The following is a 25,772-nucleotide window of genomic DNA, read 5'->3' as shown; positions in this document are numbered from 1 at the left end:
CCATATAAAACTATTAATTATATTTTAACTTTATATATATATATATATATATAAATCAAAAAACTTATTATAATATTAAATTAAACAATAGTACAGTAAATTATTCTTTCATTTTTTTAATTGTCATAAATATTTGTCAATATAAAATTAGATAAGAACATTCACTAATTTAATATTTTTTTCATAGAATTGCTGTTTTAAAGTTATGTTTGGAGGATTATAATTGAAACATTCTAATTTTATAAAAATTAAAACCGATTATAATTCAATTATTGTGTTTAGAGAAATCGAATAATTGCATTTTCAAAGTAAAATTGACAATAACTTTAAAAACAATTATAAAAATTAAAAGTTATAGATAATATTTAAATTTTATTAAAATTAAATTCCATATTTTAAATTATATAAGTAATAGAAGAAGTCTTCTTCTTTTCAATCTTCTTTTATTTATTTAATAAAGGAAAAAAAAAAAAAGACTAATCTCTTAACTTAACAACCCCAACTAACTAACTAACTACCGAAAGAGGGACTGTTTAAAGATAAGCGTCACTGTCACCGTCACCGTCACCCACCATACATCACCCAACGCTTCTTTAGAAGTTTTCTTTTTCTTTAAATTTAATTTAATTAAAATTTTCTATAAATAAATATAATATATTATAATATTATATTTTGCTGAATATAAACATAGAAGGGGATATAAATACGGACAAGTTAGAGAAGAAGCACGTATCCTTTTTCTTATCTTTCTAACCGTTTCACTCAATCCCTCTTTTGGCTTTCTTCCTTCTTCTTCTTCATCATCACGTTCATCTGCTTCCAGGTAATTTCTCTCTCTGATTTCATGTTTACTGATCATCATTTGGCTTGTAGAAGATTCTCTCAATCGAATTTATCATCTTAATTACTTCAATTACGATTAGATTTTCATCAATCTGCGATGGAAGAAGATCAGTACATGAATACGACTAATCAGGACTACAAATCTTCTTCCCCTGCCTCTCACGAGGTAGATTCATCCATCTGTTCTCTTTTAATGATGATGATAATGATGAATTGATGATCATGATGAATATAGAAGTAGTTAGCAATTTGAAAACCGTCTCTGTTTGTTTGTTTGAACGACGGTGTGAGCTAACAACCGGTACTATTAGGTTTTGCCTTTGATATGATATGACGTATCTATCCATCTTGGCTTGGTTGTTTTGACATTTTAATATAATAATTAAAAGAGTTTTTAGTAGTATGAATTAGGCAAGAAAGAGTATGGTGTTGAATCTGTCTAATCGGTCAAAGTTTTATTACAATTGTCTTTCTCTTCTTCTTCTTCTTCTTCTTCCATGGTTAGGTTAGGTAAAAGCATAGTCAATGTTTGGTAATTTACAATTTCATTCAAAATGCCTAACTATATCATAAATTGAACTACTTTCTAGATTCAGCTTTGATGATTCTATTCGTATTGAACTCGTACCGCCTTAAATTGAAGTGAAAGTTTTGGAATGTCGAATTTTATAATTGAAAAGAAATTAATTATGTGATGAATGAATGGTATGATAATATTGGAATTTGATAGGTGGTGTCAAATAGGAACAAATATGGAGGACTAACTCCAAAAAAGAAGCCTTTGATTTCCAAGGCAAGAATAATTAACCATCCATCCATGAATATGACATTTTCCCCTCTTTTTAATTAATTAATTTATTTATTTTATCATCTTTTTCAAAATTATGACAGGATCATGAAAGAGCCTTCTTTGATTCTGCAGACTGGGCTTTATACAAGGTAACTTTACTAAATATAGAAAAATAATATTACCAACTCTTGCATTATAATACTTTTTACTAATTAAGAAACTTTGTCAAAAGAAAATTTATTTAAACTGAAATTATTGTTTTTGATTGAAATTGTTGCAAGAAACTATTTTTATATAGTAATTAATTTAAACCCTTATAATAAACTTTTATTTATTTATTTTTGGACAAATATAAGAAGAAAAAAATTTGATGTTATAATGGATAATGAATTAGCAGCAAGGAGGTGGAGGAGATCAGGCATTGACAGTTGCCATGGAGACATTGCAGCCAAAATTGAAGGTAAAAATAAAATGAATTATAAAATAAAAATAATGTTTTTATTTATTTATTTATTTTTTATTGAAATTGAACCTACAGAAAACACCTCACCAACAGCTCCCTCCTCGAAGACCAACTTGTACTTCTGGATGATTTTAAACTTCAAACCCACCCCATATATATATTATATAGTTTATCCAAAAAAAATTAAATCAAATTAGTACCCTGTTTGTTTTGTATGCTTTGATGAACAGAGTCCATATGATCTTGTTTTCCAATTTTCTCTACTAGTATTTGTACATGATAAATAACCTCAAAAGACTGAATAATGATGTTTTAATTGGGAAGTTATTCCTTTCTTTCTATGTGTATGAATTTGCAAGTTATAGAATACTTTCTCCTTTTTCTATTCTTACCTATTACCAATTAATATGGATTCAATTATTAAAGAAGACATGATCTTCAAAGAATAAAGCAAAACTACCAAAAGAGAAAAATATTAGGGGACCAATTTTCTTTTACTCAATTTTTTTTTTCTTATAATATTTATAGTTGGAACTTCGAAAACTTTTATTTTATATTTAATTAAATAAAAGGAGTGATGAGAAAAAATTTAAGGAAGGGACACGTGACATCAAATTTGATAAAAAAAAAATAAAAATTATTTTATTTTTTCAACTAATCAAATTACATCGTCCAAATTCTTGTTCCAGTCATTTTATATTGATCAGAATCTACTTATTTTATATTGATCAGAATCTACTTTTATATATGGATAAGGAAAAGAGTGGTTACTTGTAATTCTTGAATTGTTAGATGAATTGTTATGTTTGACAACATAATGGGATTTTATCATATTCAATTTTATTGTTGTTGCTTAAAATATATATTTTTTAAAATATTGTTCATAGGATTAACACAATTAATATAATTTAAAAAATTTAACATAATTTTGACTCATTTAATATTGTTTTAATCTGCTTTATCATATATTTGACTTGATTAACACAATATTTATGGGCTTAACATTTTTTATTCATTTAAAACTTTATTTGATTGGCTCAATATATTTTGACGAGATTAACACAATTGACTTCTCAATTAATAAATGAATTATTTTGATTTTCAATGAAAGTACTAAATATAAACTCTCCTATATTGTTGAATCATCAACTGACTTCTCAATTATTTTTGAACATTTCACATCTTATTAGTCACTTATCATGGTACTGCATATTAATCGAAATCAAAAGGTATAATTCATGTTTAAAATAATTTTTAACATTATCATATTCTAATTCATGTTTAAAATAATTTTTAACCTTTCAAGAATATGATGCATCATAATTATAATAAAACTTGCTAAGACCACCTTCAATCGAAAAAATCATTTTCAAACTCATTTTGATGTAAATGTCACATCAAACAGTAATTCTTTTTCAACCGAAAAACTCATTCTCAACCCAAAAAAATATTCTTATAATATTCTTCCCTACATCAACTTTTATAACTTTTTAATATCATCCCATATATTTTACATTATTATAAATTACATCACAATTTTTTAATTATAACCAATTATTTTAAATTTATTGTAAATTAATTATATAAAATTATTAAAAAATTAAAAATTATAATACACATACTAAATAATATACACATAAAATTTAAATAAAAATTATTCGTACAAATAAAAAAGAGATAAATTTTCAAAATAAAAATTATTTGTATTTTTTGTATTATTGTAATGTATTTGGTAATTTTTATAATTATATTTTATATTTTATAATTATATTTAAATACAAAATAAAATACGATAATACACAAAATAAACATTGTATAAAATAATAATAAAACAAACATTATTAAAAAAATAATGTAATAAGTTTAATTTATAAGAGATATAAAAAATTATTATAATTTTTGTAAACATTATTATAAATTTATGTAATATAAAAAATATTATATAAATTATATAAATGAATTTTATAAATAAATTAAAATAATAAATTATGTAATAATTTTAATTTATAAAATATACCCAAATTAAATTTAGGGGTTAAATTAAAAAAAGAAAATTAAGTACAAACGCAAATATGGATTTGCAAGAGGAAAATACATTTTGGATTTGGGTATTGATTGAAGGGGAAAATGAGATTTGAGTATGGGTTTGGGGTTAGTAGGAGATGGTCTTATAATATGCATATAATTAATACATTTGTTACCATTTAATAAATACTTAGGATGTATTCATCTAAATCAAGAAATAAGGTATTGGTCTATCTGAATTAATAATGTATTGTCTCATGAATCATAAGACTAATTATTTTGATGCCTACATAATTGGTACACATTATAATAGAACACTTTTCTATATGTATTTTCTATATTTTTTTTGGTTGATATATTCAATATTGAAATAGATTGCCACAACTATAATGAAAACAATGATTAAACCAAGTCTTTAATTATTTAATTCAATTTTATTAATTGAAAATTCATTTATTATAAACACATTGAACCAATCATTTTATTTTTATATTTTTCAATAAAAATATTTTTCTCTTTTTTTTTTATTCTGATCACCCAATGAATTTGATATAAATAGTTAACTTAATGAACTTGGAGTCATAAATCTTAAATATAAAATAAAAAGTATTACTTGATTTAAACATATCCCACCAATTAATTAAGATTTAAGGGAGATGCTTTCTCCACCCCTCCCATATTCCCACCCCACTCTCACTCCTCAATTAATTCAAAAAATTACTTATTTATCTCTATTACTTTTATATATTATTTTTCTTATTTTATTTATTTTATTTTATTTAATTATTAAGTTTTTTTATTAAATATAATTAATTAATTAATTTTTAATATGTTTTTTATTTAACTTTATTTATTTAATTAAAAATACAAAATATTATTATTTTTATATTATAATTATTTAAAATATATTAAATATTGAAATGGGTACTAATTTAATAAAATATTATATTATTAATTAAAATAATAATGATTAGATTAATTATTAATTATTATTTAATAGATAATTTTATTTAAGGTTTAGAATTTAGAGTTTAGGGTTTATATTTTATTAAATCAAGACACATTTTAATATTTTATATATTTTAAACAATTATAATATGAAAATAATAATACTTTGTATTTTTAATTAAATAAATAAAATAGAAAAAAATATTAAAAATTAATTAATTAATTATATTTAATGATAAAAAACTTAATAATTAAATAAAATAAAATAAGTAAAATAAATAAGATAAAAAAGGTAAATATATAAAAAAGAAATGGATAAATAAATAATTTTTGAGTTAATTAAGGAATGGGACAGGGATGAGAAAAACAATTTGCTTAATTAATAAGGATTTTTTTTTGTTAAAAAATAATTTTGTTATTCTAATTTATATATTATTTAACTATTAACTATTTTATTTTTTCAATTATTTGTAATATATATTTATAATCTTACTATCTTTTATAAAAGTAACTCCAATTAGTATATCTATATTTTAATAATCAAACAAATAAAATTATTTAAAAATTCATTACATAATAATCCAAATATTTTTGTTAATTAAAAACATATATATAATAATAATATCAGCCTCAATTACTATTTGAGTGATAAACTTGGGCCGTCTTTATTGTGTGAGACTCCAATTTTGATTTGTATCTTACATTTTTAATAAAAATGTAGTGATGAGTTTTTTTCCTAATGAATATCCGTCTACAAACTTTAACATATATAAATTTTTATTTGTGACACAATTATGTAATGTAAGATATTTTTATTAATTAAAAAATTAAATATAAATACATTCTCCGTTAACTAGTCTTCAAATAACCCAATATCTGACTCAATTATCAATTTACTATATGATGAGTGATAGAGAGAGAATTTTGTGAGGGAATGACTTGACATCACCTTCATTAGTTGGAAAATATAAAAGTGGGAGGAAAGAGAGAAAAGAGAGAAATTATTTGATTTTTTTAGCGAATAAGATTATGCCAAGTCATTCCCTCACCAAATTCACTCACCAAATTCCCTCACCTAATCATTTCTCTTATTATATATATATATAAATTAACTAGAGCTCTCCACCCGACAAACTAAGCAAATTCAAATTATATTATATTATATATATATATATATATATATATATATATATATATTAGTTAATTATAAAGTTAGAACTTATATGGTTAGAAATGTTGCACACAAAACGGACCCAGAATTTATGGTTGGGATAAGTTTGAAAAAAAATTAGGGTGGGCTTACAAAAATAACAAGAAAATCCTGAATAAAACCAGTAAATAAAAGTAAATTTTATCATTTTTTAACAATTAGATAAACAAATAGTGAATTATATTGAATTTTTTTACGAAATAAATGGGTATTGTTAAATTTGAACCGTAAAAAATATAATAATTTATTTTTTTGGGGTGAACTGAAGCCCACCCGAATCCCTACATATATTTGTTCCCTAGTCGCACGTTATCAAATTTGGTGTCGAGTTTAAAATATAAAGTCTTATTAGCTTAGTTGATTAAATAATTTTATTTATTTTTGTTAGGTTATAAAGTGAAAACATATCTATATCATTTTTAATTTTATTTTTAACCGTTTCAAGTTTATGTGCGTGTTAACTCATATATATATATACATATATCAAAATTAACCATAGTTATCCACCCATCCATCCGACCAACTAAAAAAAATTCAAATTAAATATTATTATATATATAATAATATATATAACCTTAAATAATAAAATATTCAAAATTCAACTGAAATTAGTTTTATATAACCTAACTCTAGTCATCATTTAGGGGAGTCCTACATGTTTTAACCATCAAATTATATTTTTATGTTTGTTCGATTCAGCTTATATTTTTTTTAGCATTTGTATAATAATTAGTTAAGGTAAGATTGTGTAATAAATTAATGCAAAAATTATAATCAGCACATTTTACGTTTAAACATAATTTTCTTTTTATTTCTCTTCTCTAATCAATAAACTTAATATAAATTTAATCATTTCAAACTTACTTAAAATAAAACTGAATCAAACTTAATTGTCTCTGTTTGAGGTATTTCTTGACGCTCAATTCTTGTATTTAAGTACGTTTGTGAAAAACTATTAATTAGCAATATTTTAATAATAATTATATTTATAGATTAATTAAAAAAAACTCCCTTCTACAAGGTCAAAAGACTCAAAACCGATCATCATGACTTTTTTTTTTTTTTTTTTTTTTTTAAATAAAGCCCATTATTATTTTGGACTCATAATTAGATTGCTTTTATCAACAAGATATTAACAGCGTTATAGGAAACTCAAACTTACATTTTTAATTATTTTATGTTTATTTTCTTAAATTAATAAAACATTTGACATTAATTAATAATAATTGAAAAAAAAAGTATACAGACAATTTATTTAAACAAAAATCCTAAAAAACTGAAAATATTAAATTTCATTTCTGATATGAAGCAATTCAAAACTAGATTCCCATGTAACAAAGTCCCAAGTAATTGGGCATTCTAAATAAACAATAAATTTAGAACTTAAATAATAATCTTTTAAATAAAGAACTTTTGCTAATAAAGTTAAAAACATTTTTAGCATCACTAGACTAAGCACGTGCATATGTATTTATAATTTGTTTACTACAATTTATAGCATTAAAATTGACAGTTAATCATTGTTGACCCTACTACCTCAAACTTCAATTCATTAATCTTGATTTTTTTTAATTAAACTGTAAAAAGTAATTTTGAAATATTGAAAAAGTAAAAAATGAATTTTGGCGGGTGTGTAATTGAATTAAAGTAAAAAATGTAAGGGTAGTTTTGTCATTGAATGTCTTGGCGGCTTCTAGGGTTTGCAATTGGGCTCGTTAATAATAAGGGTATTGAATCGGTTTATCTTCATTCATTCGCCCATTTCTCTTTCTCTCTCTTGTTTATCAGTCACTCTGCTTTCATCACCATATCCTCTCTCTCTCTTTCCAGCTCTGATTTGTACGGTGAAAACGAAATCATTGCATATCTAAGTCTGTACAAGCAGCTTGATCGTCTCGTCTTTGATCGCGTCCGATCAGTGATCAATAGCTCAATCATCATGCTAATGGCGGATCGGATCGGAGAAAACGAGTGAGTGAGCATAAGGTAATTGATTCATTCATTCATTCATTCATTCCTCTCGTTTGTTGAGATGCGGTTATTTAGACTTGATTTGATTATTCTTTCTACAGAGGAATCTAAATCAGGAGAATAGAATGGATAATACGACGACGATGATTGTCGATGGAGATTTGTCCGATGGAAGCTGTGCTAAGACGTGTGTTGATTGCGGTACTTGGAAAACGCCGCTCTGGAGAGGCGGACCAGCCGGTCCTAAGGTAGGTCCGATTCATTCAATCATTCAATCAATCTACTCTTAACATTTAGTTATGAAATCTGATATCGTTATTGCAGTCATTGTGTAATGCATGTGGAATTAGGAGTAGGAAGAAGAGAAGAGCTATTCTAGGTCTAAATAAAGGTTCATCAGAGAAGAATGAGATGAAGAAACGTAGTAAATGTTCAGATGATTCGTTGAAGAAGAGGAGAAATCTCTTGGCGCTTGGTACTCAAGTGTCATGGAAGAGATCGAGATCGTCGACGGCGGCTGCGACGGCAACGGCGACGGCGGCGGCGGCGGTGGAGAAGTATCCGGTGATGAAACTTGGAGAAGTAGAGCAAGCGGCCGTACTGTTAATGGCGTTGTCTTGTGGATCTGTTTATTTTTGAATTAACGGCGGTTTTAGTGATTAATGAGATTAGTGAATAGTTTAATTCATTAATTGTGTTTTAAAAAAATGAATTAGATGGAAAATTGTAGACCGTCCATTAAGTTAATGTTCTTGAGATTAATATTATTAATTATAATAAATTAAATAAATAAATAATATTGTATTCAGTCAATCTCGGTCACAGTTGAAGTCGCATCTAATTCTAATCACGCCATTGTCCTTGTCACATTTATCGGTAAAGTATTAATTTTTAAAACTATCCTCAAACTTATTACTAATGTTTATATTTCCTACTATAGTTTTCAAATACCTCAAATTTGCCCATTGAACTTTATACAAATGCTCGTTTATGAAAAGAAAAAACATTTTATTAATAAAATCAATCAAATAGTTTAAATATAATAAATAAAACAAACACAAGATATATTTTACAAATAAATTTTATGATAATTATTAAATAAAATAATATATTTGAAACAAGTCATTTTCTAGTTTTAAGGTCTGAAACTAAAATATTTGCACGACTTTTATTCCATTTTTTTTTATAAACACCAAGAATTGAATACACATGTTATAATATTAAAAATCAAGCAAGACAATTTTTGTAATCTTGTTTCAATTAAAATCAAGCAAGACAACCGTTAACATTAAAAATTGTTATAATATAAAATATAATATTTTTTTAAATATTATCATAATATTATAAAATTATGATAATATTATTAATATATTATTTTTTTTTGGTTAACATTATCACAATATTTATATATATTATTAACATGTTAATAGATCAATGTTTTCAATATTGGGCACTCGTCAATCTTATTTGTTTTGCTGCATCATCCATCATTATTTTAGTTATTTGGTTATGAATTACAATACTCAACCCTCACAAGTAACATTAGAGTTATTTTGTAGGTATGGTTAAACCTTAACAATCAATGCTCATAAAATTTTATTTTTTTCGCTGGTTATTTTTAGTCAATAAAATGTCATCTAGTGATGGATTACAACACTCATGAGTAACAATAGAGTTATTATTTAGTTGTTTTTCTTATTCGGAGTGCAACTAATCCCCGTAGGTTAAACAAACAAACGAAACTTATCGTTTAACGGCTCGAACCTATGACCTCAATGAGGTAGAGGACCTTATTCAACACCTTTAGCCGTTATGTTAGAAGAGGGGATGCTCGAATCCAGGACCTCAATGAGGCAGAAGACCTTATCCACAACTTTTAGCCGCTAGGCTAGAAGAGGGGATGCAAAAATAGAGTGCGACACGAGGACTTCCCAAAAGGTCACCTCTACTCTCGCCAAGCACGCTTAACTGCGGAGTTCTGATGAGATCTTGTTGTTTCGCCATAACATCCAATACCCATGAGATTCTACTTTCTCTGGTGATTTTCTTTTTATTTAATACATTGTCATCATATCGTTGAATTATTACAACACTCACAAGTAACATCAAGAGTTCTTTTTTAGTTGTTGTTGTTGGAATTAAACTAATTCCATTAATTAAATGAAAATGATATTTGAGTTAATGAAATTCACACAAAATTCAAATGTGAATTAAGTGTGAAATTAATCCAAATGAAATTCACATGAAATTCAAATGTGAATCAAAGTGAAATTAATCCAAATGAAATTCACATGAAATTCAAATGTGAATTAAAGTGAAATTAATCCAAATGAAATTCACATGAATTTCAAATGTGAATTAAGGTGAAATTTCATCCAAATGAAATTCACATCAAATTCATTGTGAATTAAATTTGTTAATTGTTACAATTAACATAAATGTCTTGAATGAGGCAATTAACAAATGGTGTTAATTGCCATTGTAACTACAAAATATTCATTGTAGGATGTAACTTGCAAAGATTATGAAAAGGCAAGCAACGATAACCGTTGGATGAATGGATGATGGATTAGTGACCGTTGGATTAAAGAATTGATTATGAGTTTAATTTGCAACTATAAATATCCCTTCACATTGTATTCCTCTCCACACATTATCTTATCACTTCTCTCTCTAGAATTCTAAAGTCTTTCCTTGTTCTTGTGAGTATTCTTGTGAGTGTTCTTGTGAGTGTTCTTCGAGTTTCTTGACTCGATAATTTCTGTGCGAAACCCGGTGATTGTGATTCAGGTACTTTTGTTTAGTTCGCTGTTGTAGTGGTTTTTCTGTGCTAAATCATTGCAGGTTCCGTTGTACCCTGGGAAGCAGCCACCGACGAAACTCTCCAGCACAAACAGGAGACGGTGAAACTGTTTTAAGGGAACTGTGATTTCACAAGCCTCGGAGCAAACGAGAAGACTTTTCTTCATCTTATTACATAATCTGTTGTATCTGTTTTATTATCATTGTATTATTTTCATATATTATTTACGTGTAATTTTTACGAGATAAGATTACCAACAGTTGTTTCACCCATCAATCAATGTCCATGAGATTATACATTTTCAATGATTTTTCTTTTTAGTCAACACGCTGTTATCCTATCGTTGGATTAATTACAACACTCATGAATAAACTCATAGTTCATTTTTAGTTGTTGTTTCACCCCAATAATCAATGCATATATTTTTTCGCTTGTTCTTTTTAGTTAACACACTTCCATCATGATTCATGTCGCTGAATGTATTATAACACTCACGAGTAACCTAAAAAAAAAATTCTGTTGTTATTTCACCCAAGTAGTCAATGTCCATGAAATTCTATTTTTTCGTTAATTTATTAGTTAATACAATATCATCTTGCTATTGAATGGATCTCAACATTCACGAATCTAAACATTTTTTATCTTAAATTTGAAAACAGATATTATAATATAATAATATACGTGTAAGATATCTATATAAATAATGATGCTTAATTTTTAAAGTGTCCGGATTGCTGGGTCGAGAGCTGTGGTTAATTTGGATACTTGGGTCGGATTGTGGGTTGACCCGCCCATAAACTTAAAACGGTTAAAAATAAATTTAAAATGTTATTTGTAGGTTTCGAACTTGCAACCTAACAAAACAAGTACAACTCTTTAACCAACTACACTAACACCACTTTATATTTAAGATTCAACACCAAATTTGATGAACGCGAGACATTAAAAGTTAATTTTTTAACTAACTAATCTATATATATATATATAATGATGCTTAATTTTTAAAGTGTCCGGATTGTCGGGTCGAGAGCTGTGGTTAATTTGGATACTTGGGTCGGATTGTGGGTTGACCCGCCCATAAACTTAAAATGGTTACAAATAAATTTAAAAATGTTATTTGTAGGTTTCGAACTTGCAACCTAACAAAACAAGTACAACATTTTAAACAACTAGGCTAACAACACTTTATATTTAAGATTCAACACCAAATTTGACGAACGCGAGACATTAAAAGTTCAAATTTTTAACTAACTAATCTATATATATATAATGATGCTTAATTTTTAAAGTGTCCGGATTACCGGGTCGAGAGTTGTGGTTAATTTGGATATTTATGTGAGAGTAAATGAATACTTGAGTCGGATTGTGGGTTGACCCGTCCATAAACTTAAAACGGTTAAAAATAAATTTAAAAATGTTATTTGTAGATTTCGAACTTGCAACCTAACAAAACAAGTACAACATTTAACCAAATGTGATTGAGATGTGGTTTGTCGAGGGATAATAGACCGGTATCATTAGAAAGTGGTTAAAGAAATATGAATTAAATATTTAATTGACCAAAGTGTGATGTCACGATGCTAATTATTAAAAAATATAAATCAAATATTTGATTGACAAAGTGAAAGTGTAAAGTCACGAAATGAGAGATTTATTTGGAAAAAATATGTGATGAAACATGTGAGAAAATAAGTCTTTTATCGAAGTGAATAAAATGTGGAATGAAAGCGTTATATTTTTTATTTTAATAATTTTAAACATTAAATAAATATTATTATAACTTTTTAAATTTATTTTATTTTTATCCTTATCCGTGTGAATCGTACGGAAATTTTTCTAGTTATTATAATAATATTAATATTATTATATTAGTTTCTTTATATATATAAGTTTAATGCATTAGACATAACCTACTTACTGATATAATATTCAATATGTAAAAATAACATTTATATGATAGTATACAAAATGATAGTTGGCTTTGATGGAAGGTTTAATCATTTATTATTATATTTTTCTGATAATTCCTTTAGATATTTGTGTTGATGTTTTTATTTTCTTCAATTATTATAGATTTTTAGTTTTTTTTTTCAATTGTTATTTCACTTACCCTAAACCACACAGCAATCTATAAAAACAATAAATATAAAAAACAGCAATCTATAAAAACAATAAATATAAAAAAAATTGTCCACACTGTCATCCACTGGTAAAAAAAATGGTCAAAACCGAGAGTAAAAACTCTCGGTTTTGAGCCTATAACTTTCGGTATAGACCAAAATCCGAGAGTTAAGGTAACTGTCGCCATCCCTCGGTATTGACTCCGTCGTTAAAAATAATTGTGTATTTACCGAAAGATATCCTCTAGTTCTCGGGTTTTCTTCAAATGAGAAAAACCGAGAGTTATTAGCTTAACCTTCGGTTTTTCCCTTGAAAGAAAAACCGAGAGTTATTGAATGAACCTTCGGTTTTTCCTTTGAAGAAAAACCGAGAGTTATTAGCTTAACCTTCGGTTTTTTCATATAAAGAAAAACCGAGAGTTATTAGCTTAACCTTCGGTTTTTCCCTTTAAAGTAAATCCGAGAGTTATTAGCTTAACCTTCGGTTTTTCCCTTTAAAGAAAAACCGAGAGTTATTAGCTTAACCTTCGGTTTTTCCCTTTAAAGAAAAACCGAGAGTTATTAGCTTAACCTTCGGTTTTTCCCTTTAAATAAAAACCGAGAGTTATTAGCTTAACCTTCGGTTTTTCCCTTTAAAGAAAAACCGAGAGTTATTAGCTTAACCTTCGGTTTTTCCTTTAAAGAAAAACCGAGAGTTATTAACTTAACCTTCGGTTTTTCCCTTTAAAGAAAAACCGAAAGGTTCCATTTAACTTTCGGGTTTTCTCTTAAAAATTTACAAAATAGCCCTATTGTTTTGTGCTCAATCGAAACCCCAACCGAAACCTAAACCTGTTCAGCCAAACCAATCAATTCATAAAACAAAATCATCATTCCAAAATTCTCCAATCAATCTTTCCAACAACATGTTTTATATTAAACCATTAAACATATTCAATCAAATTCATATAGTCGAAACGTCTTAGAACTAGTTGGTGGGGGGAGGGGGTGGTTGATATTGCCGCATAAACATTTCAAAACTCTCTAATCTTGCATTCAATTCTAACCTTTCCTTCTCCTGTTTTGCACTTTCCCTATCCATTCTTGAAATCAATTCTACCTTTTCCGCTTGGATTTGATTAATCGTTTGAGTTTTTTCTTCATCCCTTTTCTTCAATTCCTCAAGTTCCATCGCCATTCTTTGATTCTCCTCAAACAATCGATCAGTGGCTCGTTGAGAATTGTTAGAACTTCGTAGATCCTGACGAAAGTGTGTGGGTCGGACGCCTGATCCCATACCGAATACTCCCCCATGTTTTTGGCGTCCGAATACTCTCTCCGTCAACTCAAAGTCTGATATTTCCGGTTCGTTACTTAGAACTTCCTCCATCTCAACCTACAAATTTGAAATAATTTGTCAATTATATAATAATTTATAAACTAGTTATAAGTAATTTAATTAAATTCAATTCACTTACAATTTTCTCTTGAACGCGGTCGTCCGGGACGGGAGTTGGGTTTTCTTTTGTCGGTTTTGGGGTACGGGTCCTCTTGAACACTTCAACCACAGATGGAGCCCGTCCCATTTCAATCGCCTGTTGAAAAAAAAAATTATATAACTCATAACAATCTTTATATTAAGTTATTTATATAACTCATAACAATCTTACCAACTCTTCTTCAATTTGAGCAAACGGTCTACTTCCCGTATGATGCGGGAATTTCAGCTGCTTTCTGTTAGCCATATTTGTGCTACTATTTTTCTGAAATTCAAATAAAAAAATTGAAGTTAGAATAACTAATATCATATTTTATTTGAATTATGAAACCGTACCTTAAATTTCTCCGTAAAGAAATGGTTGCGACACACAAACTCCCAATCATCTCGATCGTAGTTTGGTGGAGGATTGACAAGTACCGCGGCCTCGTCTCCTTTATGGATGCGAATATATTCCTTGTGCAAATCCGAGCGCCATCTATCCCATATCTGTCTGACGTGTCCCATTGCGGTCTTTCGAAAAGAATCAATAGGACCATTAGTAGCCTCGAACGGATCCTGAAAATAAAAACATTCAAATGTTTTAAAATAATTATTGAATAATCAATGTATAATTAATTAATCTTTACCTTCACAGCATTCCAAATGTAATCCAATTGGTCAGCACTTAATGCATTCCACTTCAAAAGACGGTGCGAGACGGCTGAGGGATCCCGCACAACCGACCCCACATGTCTAGACCACCTTGTTCTTCCAACGTCAACACCGCCCGGCCTCCCATCTACCTCTCTAAAAGTGAGAGGAATCCTTGTTCCCGCTGGTCTCTTAGATAACGCAATATTCTTGTTTTTCCCTCATCTCTTGCGGGCACAAGATTCTTCAAAATAGATCAAATTCATAATCAGAAATGTGAATCAATTCAAACTATAACTAATAGTAAACAAGTTACCTGTCGATGATGGGTCGGGAGTCGATCCATGCTCCTCCTCTTCATCCACGTCCTGAGGGTCCTCGTGACCCTCGTCGTCAGCCTCATCGTCCTCATCCCCCACATTAGCAAACGTACTCTCTACAAACTCTTCTGCCTCAGCAGCCTCAACATCCTCGTCTGCTGGGGGAGCAGTAGCTATCGGGACTACAGCAATAGGTGGTGCATCTCTAGTAGACGATTCTCGGAGCCTTAAGTTTTCTGATTGTGCAATGAGGTTCTAGTACGGCTTTAAGAGTTTGCTGGGTGTTTTCCTCATACTCCACCAAGGTTCTTTACTACCTTTAGACATTCTTAATGCATACCATTAATAAATGAGCGACTAATTGAAATAAAGTAGTAATAAGAAATAATATATAGTAAAAAACATATAATCTACCTAATTAATCTGATCTATATATTTGTAAACCGCGGTTTTATTTTTGTCACAATCTTCCAACCGGGTCGGGCTGACATATCAAGGGCGTAGAAGACTTGTTTTGCTTGACTCGCCAATATATACGGGTCTTGACTTTGGGTTTTTAAAAATCGGTTTACATTTATACTTACGAAGCCATATTTATCCACTTTCACTCCTAGTTCCCCCGAGTGTGTATCAAACCACTTACACTTGAATAAAACAACTCGTTTGTGAGAAAAGTATTGCACTTCGATTATATCTGTTAAAACTCCGTAGTATGACATAGTTTCAGACCCATTGAACCCTTCAACAACCACCCCACTATTTTGAGTTGTCAAACCTTCGTCGTGTTTTTCTGTACAGAATTTGTATCCGTTTACTTTACACCAAATATACATAGACGAGTACATAGTTGGACCTTCTCCTAAGATCTTGAGGTCTCTTGATATGTCGTTAAATTCGGTTAATTGAGCAACCTATACATACATTTACCCGACATGTAGTTGTTAAAATAAATATAAAGAGTTATAATATATGGTTTATAATGAACTCACTCTATGTTTGAAATATGCGGCAAACGTTTCTCCACGAGACTCGTTGTTATTGCAATACTGCATGTAATCTCTGCAAATAGATCGAATATTAAATAGCATACTTTTTAATGCTAATTAATAACAACAACATAGAATCTTACATGTAAAAAGGTTCAGCTTCGGGGCAATTTTTCAAAATGTAAGAATGAGCTGTCACTCGATCGATATAATCCAAGTTGTATATTTTTCCGTTAGAAAGGTCTTCCAACGATGAAAATATAGAAATGCCCGAGATTTCAGTTTGTGCATTCTCTTGCTCTTCTTCCTCCATATACCTTGCACATAAACTAATACTCTCATTTACAAGATAGCTCTCGCTTATAGAGGCTTCTGGGTGGTTATTATTCCGCAAATATCTTTTCATTATACCCATGTAATGTTCAAACGGATACATCCATCGATACTGAACAGGTCCCCAAGCAAAGCCTCAAATGACAAGTGAACCGGGAGATGTATCATGATGTCGAAAATTAACGGCGGAAAAATCATTTCAAATTTGCAGAGTGTCAATGTAATATCCATGTACAATTGTTCGAGGTCCGCTTGAATCAACTCTTTGAAACACAACAACCGAATGAACCGAGACAAATTTACTAACGCATCATACACATTATCTGGAAGTAATCCACGGGTTGCTAAAGGAATAAGATATTCCAACAAAATGTGACAATCATGACTCTTTAATCCCGAAATCTTTTTCTCTTCCAAATTTACACAACCACTGATATTTGAGCAAAAACCATCAGGCAACTTGAGATCTTTCAAGAATTTCCAAAAATGTTTTTTATTATCAGATGTCAAAGTGAAAGGCGCTTCTGGATAATGAACCACTCCTTCATCATTTATAGGATGTAACCATGACTTTATGCCTAATAGTTGTAAGTCTTTACGCGCTTTAGAACCATCCTTTGTCTTCTCTTTCACATTCATTATTGTTCCCAACACGCTATCACAAATATTTTTCTCAATATGCATCACATCCAAATTATGTCTCAATAATAATGATTTCCAATAAGGCAAGCGGAAGAAAATGCTCAATTTGTTCCAATTGTCTCCCCGCGTTTCATGATATATCTTGGTTTTCTTGCTTAGATCCGTACTAAGAATTATGTCTTCTAGGTCACGTGCTTGCTCGTAACTTTCTTGACCCGTTAACAATCTAGGGGGCTCTCCATAATCAGTTCGACCATCAAACGACTCTTTATCCCTTCTGTATTTGTGCTTCGGTGGAAGGAAGCGTCTATGACCCATGTAACATTGTTTGGAACCATGAACCAATCGAAGAGATACCGTGTCGTTGTTACAACAAGGACAAGCAAATTTACCTTTCGTACTCCAGCCCGATAAATTCGCGTATGCGGGAAAGTCGTTAATGGTCCACAACAACGCCGCTCGCATGTTAAAGTATTGCGAGGTGTGTGCATCAAACGTTCTCACACCAGTTTGCCACAGTTCAGTCAACTCGTCGATCAATGGCTGAAGAAATATGTCAATCGCATCTCCCGGACTCTTTGGACCCGGAATTAACATGGATAAAATAAAATTGCTAGAATCCATGCAAGTAGAGGGTGACACATTATAAGGAACGAGAATAACCGGCCAAACACTATATGACTTTTTTCCATTTGCAAATGGTTGAAACCCATCGCTTGATAAACCTAGTCTTACGTTTCGAGATTCAGACGCAAAATCTTTATAATTTTCATCGAACGTTTTCCAGGTTAAGGAATCAGCGGGATGTCTCAACGTATCACTATCAACTCTTCCTTCTTTATGCCATCTCATCATTGGAGCCGTTTTTGAGGACATGTATAGTCTTTGCAGTCTTGGTATTAGAGGGAAATATCTCAACACCTTCTTTGGAATGAATTTCCCATTTTGCTTCTCTCGAACTGTCCCACTTGTTTGGTCGACTTTCCATCTTGAAAGACCACAAACTCTACAAGAATCTTCATTTATGTCGTCTTTCCAAAATAGCATACAGTTGTTCCTACATGCGTCTATCTTGTCATACTTAAGCCCGATATCAGTAATGAATTTTTTACTTTCGTAGTAGGAGTTTGGCAATTGAGCGTCAATCGGTAATATGTAGTCTTTAAGTAGACGCAACAACATATCGAACGAAGAATTTGTCCATTGACAGACATTCTTTATGTGAAGTAGTTTCAATAGTGCCGATGATTTCGTTATTCGAGCACCTTCATACAATGGCCGTTTGGAATCATCAAGCAATTTATAAAATCTCTGCGCATCTTCGACTGGTTCATGGTTGTTCGGGACATCATTAACGTTGGAGAACATATCGTTTATGAAATTGTGCATATAACGTTCTTCATTGACCTCTTCGTTAACTGTATTATTCGTCTGCGTTCTTGGATCGTTGAATTCTGGTACGGCATCCTCTGACTGATCATCATCATCATCATCATCATCGTAGTCATCGGCATCTTCATCGACATCTTCATTAACCACTTCAGTAGTACGTCTTTTTTCTCCATGACAATACCAGTACTCATAATGCACATTTATTCCATAAATGATGAGGTGAGTCTTCACTTCGTCTATTTCCATAAACGGCGTGTTCAAGCATTTCACGCAAGGACATTTCACTTTTTGTCGGGATGTACTCCTAACAGCAAACTCGAGGAATTTGTCAACACCTTCCTCGTAATCTGGATGATCTCGACGTAAGGTCATCCAGCTTTTATCGGGTACTTCCATCTTTCTAATAAAATGGAAAAAAAACCCTTAATTATTTACTTAAATTTGTCTAAATTAATTAGGGTTACATAATGCTAACATTATTTCTACCTAATCTATCATTATCCAACCAAAATTCAACATACATATAATCTAACATTATTTCATTCATACACAATTCATCCCATATAACAATTCTAACCTAAAATCAAATCTAATTCAAACCCAATCTAATCCAACATAATCTAACATAATCTAACAAATATAATACCTAATCTAACATAAATCAAATCAAACATAAATCAAACTTAAATCTAACATGAAAAGCTAACATTATCTAACATAAATCAAATCAAACATAAATCAAACTTAAATCTAACATGAAAAGCTAACATAATCTAACATAAATCTAACATGATACCTAATCTAACCTAAATCAAATCGAACATAAATCAAACTTAAATCTAACATGAAAAGCTATCATAAATATAGCATTAAACTAAACCTAACCATATAATAAACCAACAAGAACTAACCTAGCACAAAAAGAGCAACGAAGAAGAGAAGCGGATGTAGATCGACGGGCGGGCAGCGGGCGGCTGGAATTCGTAATCCAAACCTAATAAAATTAAATTACAACCAAATCAAACCAATCAAAACCAAACCAAAACCTAAATCAAACATCAATTAAACCTAAATCAAAACTCAAATATTTAACCCAAATCAAAGCAACCAAAATCAAACCAATAACACAATCCAATACAATTTCTAAACTTTTTTTAACAAAAATATAAACCTAATCTAACAATAATCCAACATAATCTAAGCAAAAACAAAATCCAACAACCAATTTGAAAAATTTAATCCAAATCCCAATCCAAAACCAAATCTAAAAATCCAATTCAAACAAATTTCAATCCAATTCATACCAATTCCAATAAAATCCAATCCAATTCATACAAATTCCCAAAAAATCCAATTCTAAATTCAATCCAAATCATATAAATTCCAATCAAATCCAATTCAATTCTGATTTCATTCCAATTCTAACAAATTCCCAAAAAATCAAATATAACATATAAACCTAATCTAACCAAATATAACCAAAATCAACATCAATATACAACCTATAACATAAATCAAAATCATATAACCTAATATATAACTTAATCTAACCAAATCATTATCAACATATCTATATCAATTCACATATACAAATAACCAAGAATGAAATCCGATTGTAACCGGAGAAAAATACAAAAATATGAAATTAGAATTGTGTACAATAAATCTAACGTAATAAACCTAAACAAAATAAACCTAATATAAAAATCTAACCTTCAATCGTGTTCTTCAGGTGGAGGCGGAGGTGCAGCGGCGGCAGATACGCAGTCGGATGGACAGAGGAGGTTCAGCGGAGGAGTCTTCTTCAGGCGTAGGCGTCGTCGTCTTGGAGGCTTCGTCTCGGCGTCGGCGTCGTCTGGGCGGCGTGGTCTGGGCGGTTTCAATCGGGGAGGGCGGACGGCTGGCTAGGGCGAAAAGAAACGGGAAGAGAGAGATCGGGCAGAGCGGAAAAGAAAAGAGGCTAGGGCTTTTTAATTTTAAATAAATCATTTCCGAAAGTTTTATATAAAACTTTCGGTTTTGATTAATGTCATTTCTGAAAGTTTAATATAAAACCTTCAGTTTTAATAAGGGTAATTTGCGAAAGTTTTATATAAAACTTTCGGTTTTGATAACGATCATTTCCGAAAGTTTTATATAAAACTTTCGGTTTTGGTGGTTCATTCCGAAAGTTATATGCTTAACTTTCGGTTTTATAATTTTACAAATTGTTAAATTATTTGGTTTCTCAATTTCTAATAACCATGAACAACATTAATTTAACACATTTGATATCCATAAAACATTTGGCAATCCATATGATCAAACATTACACAAATACATAGGATAATCAAACATAAACATTCATATACACTTCTATATATAATCAAACAAGTTCATAAACATTTTAACATTAAAGACAATCTAAAATTTTAAAATAAAAACACACACTGGATTATATTACTTGGGAGTCTAAATTGGAAGGTAGAAAACCAATTAATTTAACAATTTTGTGAAATGATAATTCCGAAAGTTATATAAATAACTTTCGGAAATATCCATCAAAACCCTCGTTCTTGAGAAATGTCAAAACCGAAAGTTTATATAAAACTTTCGGTTTTGATGGTTTATTTCCGAAAGTGAATTATTTAACTTTCAGAATTAGCACTTGAAAAATTGTTAAATTCTTTGGTTTTTCACCTTCTAATGACCTTTGACAACATTAATTTAACACATTTGATGTCTTTAAAATATTGCACAATCCATATGATCAAACATTACATACATTCATAAGATAATCAAACATGAACATTCATATAGACTTCTCTATAATAATCAAACACAATCATAAATATTTGAACATGAAACACAATATAAATTTTTAAAATACAACACAAAATTGATTATATTAGTTAGAAGTTAAGATTAGTGGGTTAAAAACAAAATAATATAACAAACTAGTTAGTGTTAAAACCGAAAGTTATAAAATTAACTTTCGGTTTTGATGTGTTTTTGCGAAGGTTTTAAATATACCTCTCGGTCTAGACCTTGATCAGAAGTTTTTGGGAATTCTTAAAACCGAAGGTTTATTTGAAAACCTTCGGTTTTTACCCTTCCCCATACTTAGAAAAAAAATAGATTTTTTCAACACATGGGTAAAACCGAAGGTTTATTTGAAAACCTTCGGTTTTTACCCTTCCCCATACTTAGAAAAAAAATAGGTTTTTTCAACACATGGGTAAAACCGAAGGTTTATTTGAAAACCTTCGGTTTTTACCCTTCCCCATACTTAGAAAAAAAATAGATTTTTTCAACACATGGGTAAAACCGAAGGTTTATTTGAAAACCTTCGGTTTTACCCTTTCCCATACTTAGAAAAAAAAATAGATTTTTTCAACACCGGGTAAAACCGAAGGTTTATTTGAAAACCTTCGGTTTTTACCCTTCCTCATACTTAGAAAAAAATAGGTTTTTTCAACACATGGGTAAAACCGAAGGTTTATTTGAAAACCTTCGGTTTTTACCCTTCCCCATACTTAGAAAAAAAATAGATTTTTTCAACACATGGGTAAAACCGAAGGTTTATTTGAAAACCTTCGGTTTTTACCCTTCCCCATACTTAGAAAAAAAATAGATTTTTTCAACACATGGGTAAAACCGAGGGTTTATTTGAAAACCTTCGGTTTTTACCCTTCCCCATACTTAGAAATAAATATATTTTTTCAACACATGGGTAAAACCGAAGGTTTATTTGAAAACCTTCGGTTTTTACCCTTCCCCATTTTTTTAAACAGTGGTCTAACCCGAAGGTTTATTTGAAAACCTTCGGTTTTTACCCATAGATTTTTTAAAAATGGGTCAAAACCGAAGGTTTTCAATTAAACCTTCGGTTTTGGCAATGCGTTTTTTTTTAAAAAAAATTTGAAAAGTCAATCAAACATTATTATTTAACAACATATTAAACCAAACCAAACCAAACATAATAACAATAATTCATAAATATTAAAACATAACGCATAAAAATATTAATTGTCATAAACCCATAATAAATGCATAATAAATCTAGAAATTAATTATTAGATGGGGTGGAAGGAGGGGGTGGTTGATTCAGTCGACTCCTCAACAATACAAGTTCCTGTTCAAGATTCTCTAATCTCTGAGACATTTCGGCCCGGTCCGCTTTGATTTCACTGAGCAAACGACCTCTTTCCGCATCCCTTAATCGGATTTGTTCCATTTCCAGCGTCATCTTTCTCACCTCTTCCTCACGTACCGCAATTTCTGATTGTGCTATATCAGATTCTGGTAACACAGAGGCAGTTTCTCCGGTGTACGCCGAAGTCTATTCCATGTCGAATCACCCATATCCTAAATGCATTTAAGATATATGTATATATATATATTAATCAAACAAAATAACGTAAACTAACATAAATCTAGATCTATAATATATATATATATATATAAACTTAAGAAATCTAAATCTTATAATAAAAAAAACAAAAAAAACCAAATGAAACAAATTACCTGAAGAGAGGAGAAGAACCCGCGGCAGGCGGCGGAAGAGAGAGAAAGGAGAAATGAGCGGAATGAAAAAGAGAAAGGTTAAGGTTTGTATTTATAGAGGTTGAGGCCGAAGGTTTTTATAAAACTTTCGGTTTTGATATTAGTCAAAACCGAGGGTTTATTAAAAAACCTTCGGAAAAAACAAATTCAAAAATTAGAATTTTTTTTTATTGAGAAAAACCGAAGGGTCTGTGTAAAACTTTCGAAAATGAAATTTTCAAAAAAGGCAAAACCGAAGGTTTTTTGAATAACCTTCGTAATTAAAAAACCAAGGGATTTCAAAACCGAAGGTTTTTACAAAAACCTTCGCAATTAACCCACATCCAACACTTAGAATTTTTTTGGGTTTTTTGGGAAGGTAAAAACCGAAAGTTCTTTGTAGAACTTTCGGTAATAATGAATAAACCCGAAGGTTTTACACCCCTCTCGGAATCTATTTTTAATCCCGAAGGATTTGTTCCTCTCGGGAATATTTAGGAGAGGTTTACAAAACCTTCGGGAAAAACCGTCGGTAAAAGTCCTTTTTTTTACCAGTGATCTTCTTAGTTAAGTAAATAACTGAAAAGGTTAAATGAGGTAATAAATGAAGGTTTGATTAAAATAACCTCTAGTTTGATTAAAAAATACATTGGAAAATGTATTAAGGTTTTATTAAAATTTTACATTTTATTATTCACTTCTTCTAACAAGTTTCATATAATTCAATCTTTAATAGTTCAAAATCTTAAATTCGATTTTACTTAGGAGGAGGTTATAAACTGTAATAGCATTCCTAAAATAAAATAGGAAAAAATAGTATGATTCAAATATTAACAATAGTACATTGATATTTTAATACCCAATATAATTTCTTATTACATTTTCTTCAAATTAATTCCCCGCAATGATAATAGTTAACATTAATAATGTTATAAGACAAGGGATTTCAGTAAATATGGTGAATCGGACGGTTGCAGATGAAGGTGGTGGGTTATAATAGTAGAAAGGGAAATATGGGAGAATCGAATTAGGCCTCGCCGGAAATGGTGGTGGCGCCGCCGGAGAACAGTTTGACCGAGGATCGGACGGCGGCGGCGGCGGTGGTGGTGGAGGGGAGGCAATGACAACAGGCGGATGACATGGGTTTTGGCATGCAGAGCACATTGTGCAATCATCAATTTGGTACTTTGATGATCCAACAACAACAAAAACACTTGTAATATTAATAAATAATATGATGATGATAATAATAAAGAGAAGATTATGGAAGATTTTGTTCTTCATTTCTCTTACTATCATATCATGTCGTGTTGAAGAGAAAAGGGTGATTAATTTATAATAGGAGGAGTTATTGAATAATTAATTAATTTACTCATTTATTATTCATCAGTTTGTTTATTTGTCTCTACAAATTCATCATATTATTCCGTTTTATATTAATAATGTAAAATGACTACTTGTCTCCACTCTATTTCAAAATGAAACTTTTTAATGTTTTTTTATTAACCCTAATTGAAGAAATTAAATAATATGAAAAGTGTATTTGAAATTGTTGAACCCAATTCAAAGGTTTGATTGGTTGATTTAGAGGCAGTCCTAACTCCTACATACATAAAACAATAATCATTTATATACTGATAGTTTATTTATTTTGACCCTAGTTTATTTCTAATTAATTTGATCATCTTAAGTGCATTTTTTTAAAATAAGAATTGAATTCGAAAAGTTTTTATTATTTATATTATATAAACTATTTTAAGATATTAATATTTTTTTTTCTATCTAACTAATTTAAGCGTTTTTAGTGAGAAATTAAATTCAAAATCTACAATTTCTTAAATAAATCTCTTAGTACTTAAACTACTCTAATATATTTAATTTTTTTTTATCAATTATTATTTTTTGTTTATAATAAAAATGGAGAACTTTAGTTTATCCCATTATATATTTAAGAAAAAGATTGAACTATCAATTTCAGTATTCTAATATAGATGATTGTAAAAGTCCATCAATTTTACCACAAGCAATTTCAGTATACTTGATAATTGTAAAACTCCATCATTTTTACCACAGACAATTATTGAGTCAGTAATACCATGTATAGAATAAAAGACTCACATCATCTCAAGCTATTTCACCTAAAAAAAATTCTATTTATTTTAATATAACAGTCTATTATGAATGAAGAACTATTTGAGACCATATAAAGATATTTCTTATAAAGATATTTCTTCTGGGCATATAAGAAGTTTGTTTAAAAATGAAAAAAAAAGGAAAAATAACAAAATATAT

General features: G+C 29.6%; 2 protein-coding genes across 3 annotated transcripts; both read left to right on the top strand.

Moving 5' to 3' along the window:
- Positions 1 to 684: 684 nt before the first annotated feature.
- On the top strand, positions 685 to 2,481 carry LOC124921748. 2 transcript variants are annotated; one of them, XM_047462444.1, is made up of 6 exons: positions 685 to 823; positions 924 to 1,009; positions 1,574 to 1,636; positions 1,735 to 1,782; positions 2,031 to 2,093; positions 2,172 to 2,481. In XM_047462444.1, the coding sequence occupies exons 2-6, from the start codon at positions 941 to 943 to the stop codon at positions 2,223 to 2,225; spliced, it is 297 nt and encodes a 98-aa protein (XP_047318400.1). In that variant the 5' UTR covers positions 685 to 823; positions 924 to 940; the 3' UTR covers positions 2,226 to 2,481. The 2 variants fall into 2 exon arrangements, with proteins under 2 accessions (XP_047318400.1, XP_047318399.1); XM_047462443.1 differs by having other exon boundaries at positions 2,028 to 2,093.
- Positions 2,482 to 8,034: 5,553 nt separating this feature from the next.
- On the top strand, positions 8,035 to 8,988 carry LOC124922080 (GATA transcription factor 17-like). The gene is made up of 2 exons (XM_047462805.1): positions 8,035 to 8,498; positions 8,575 to 8,988. The coding sequence occupies exons 1-2, from the start codon at positions 8,376 to 8,378 to the stop codon at positions 8,887 to 8,889; spliced, it is 438 nt and encodes a 145-aa protein (XP_047318761.1). The 5' UTR covers positions 8,035 to 8,375; the 3' UTR covers positions 8,890 to 8,988.
- The last annotated feature ends 16,784 nt before the right edge of the window (positions 8,989 to 25,772 follow it).

This window comes from Impatiens glandulifera, chromosome 1, assembly GCF_907164915.1.
Source record: "Impatiens glandulifera chromosome 1, dImpGla2.1, whole genome shotgun sequence".
Lineage (NCBI taxonomy): Eukaryota > Viridiplantae > Streptophyta > Magnoliopsida > Ericales > Balsaminaceae > Impatiens > Impatiens glandulifera.
This window is presented reverse-complemented; position numbering and strand designations above follow the sequence as displayed.

Coding starts and splice junctions, on each gene's coding strand:
- LOC124921748 (XM_047462443.1), top strand. CDS start 941: ATGGAAGAAGATCAGTACATGAATACGACTAATCAGGACTACAAATCT. Junction 1,637..1,734: donor AGAAGCCTTTGATTTCCAAG/GCAAGAATAATT, acceptor AAATTATGACAG/GATCATGAAAGAGCCTTCTT. Junction 1,783..2,027: donor CAGACTGGGCTTTATACAAG/GTAACTTTACTA, acceptor ATAATGAATTAG/CAGCAAGGAGGTGGAGGAGA.
- LOC124922080 (XM_047462805.1), top strand. CDS start 8,376: ATGGATAATACGACGACGATGATTGTCGATGGAGATTTGTCCGATGGA. Junction 8,499..8,574: donor GCGGACCAGCCGGTCCTAAG/GTAGGTCCGATT, acceptor TCGTTATTGCAG/TCATTGTGTAATGCATGTGG.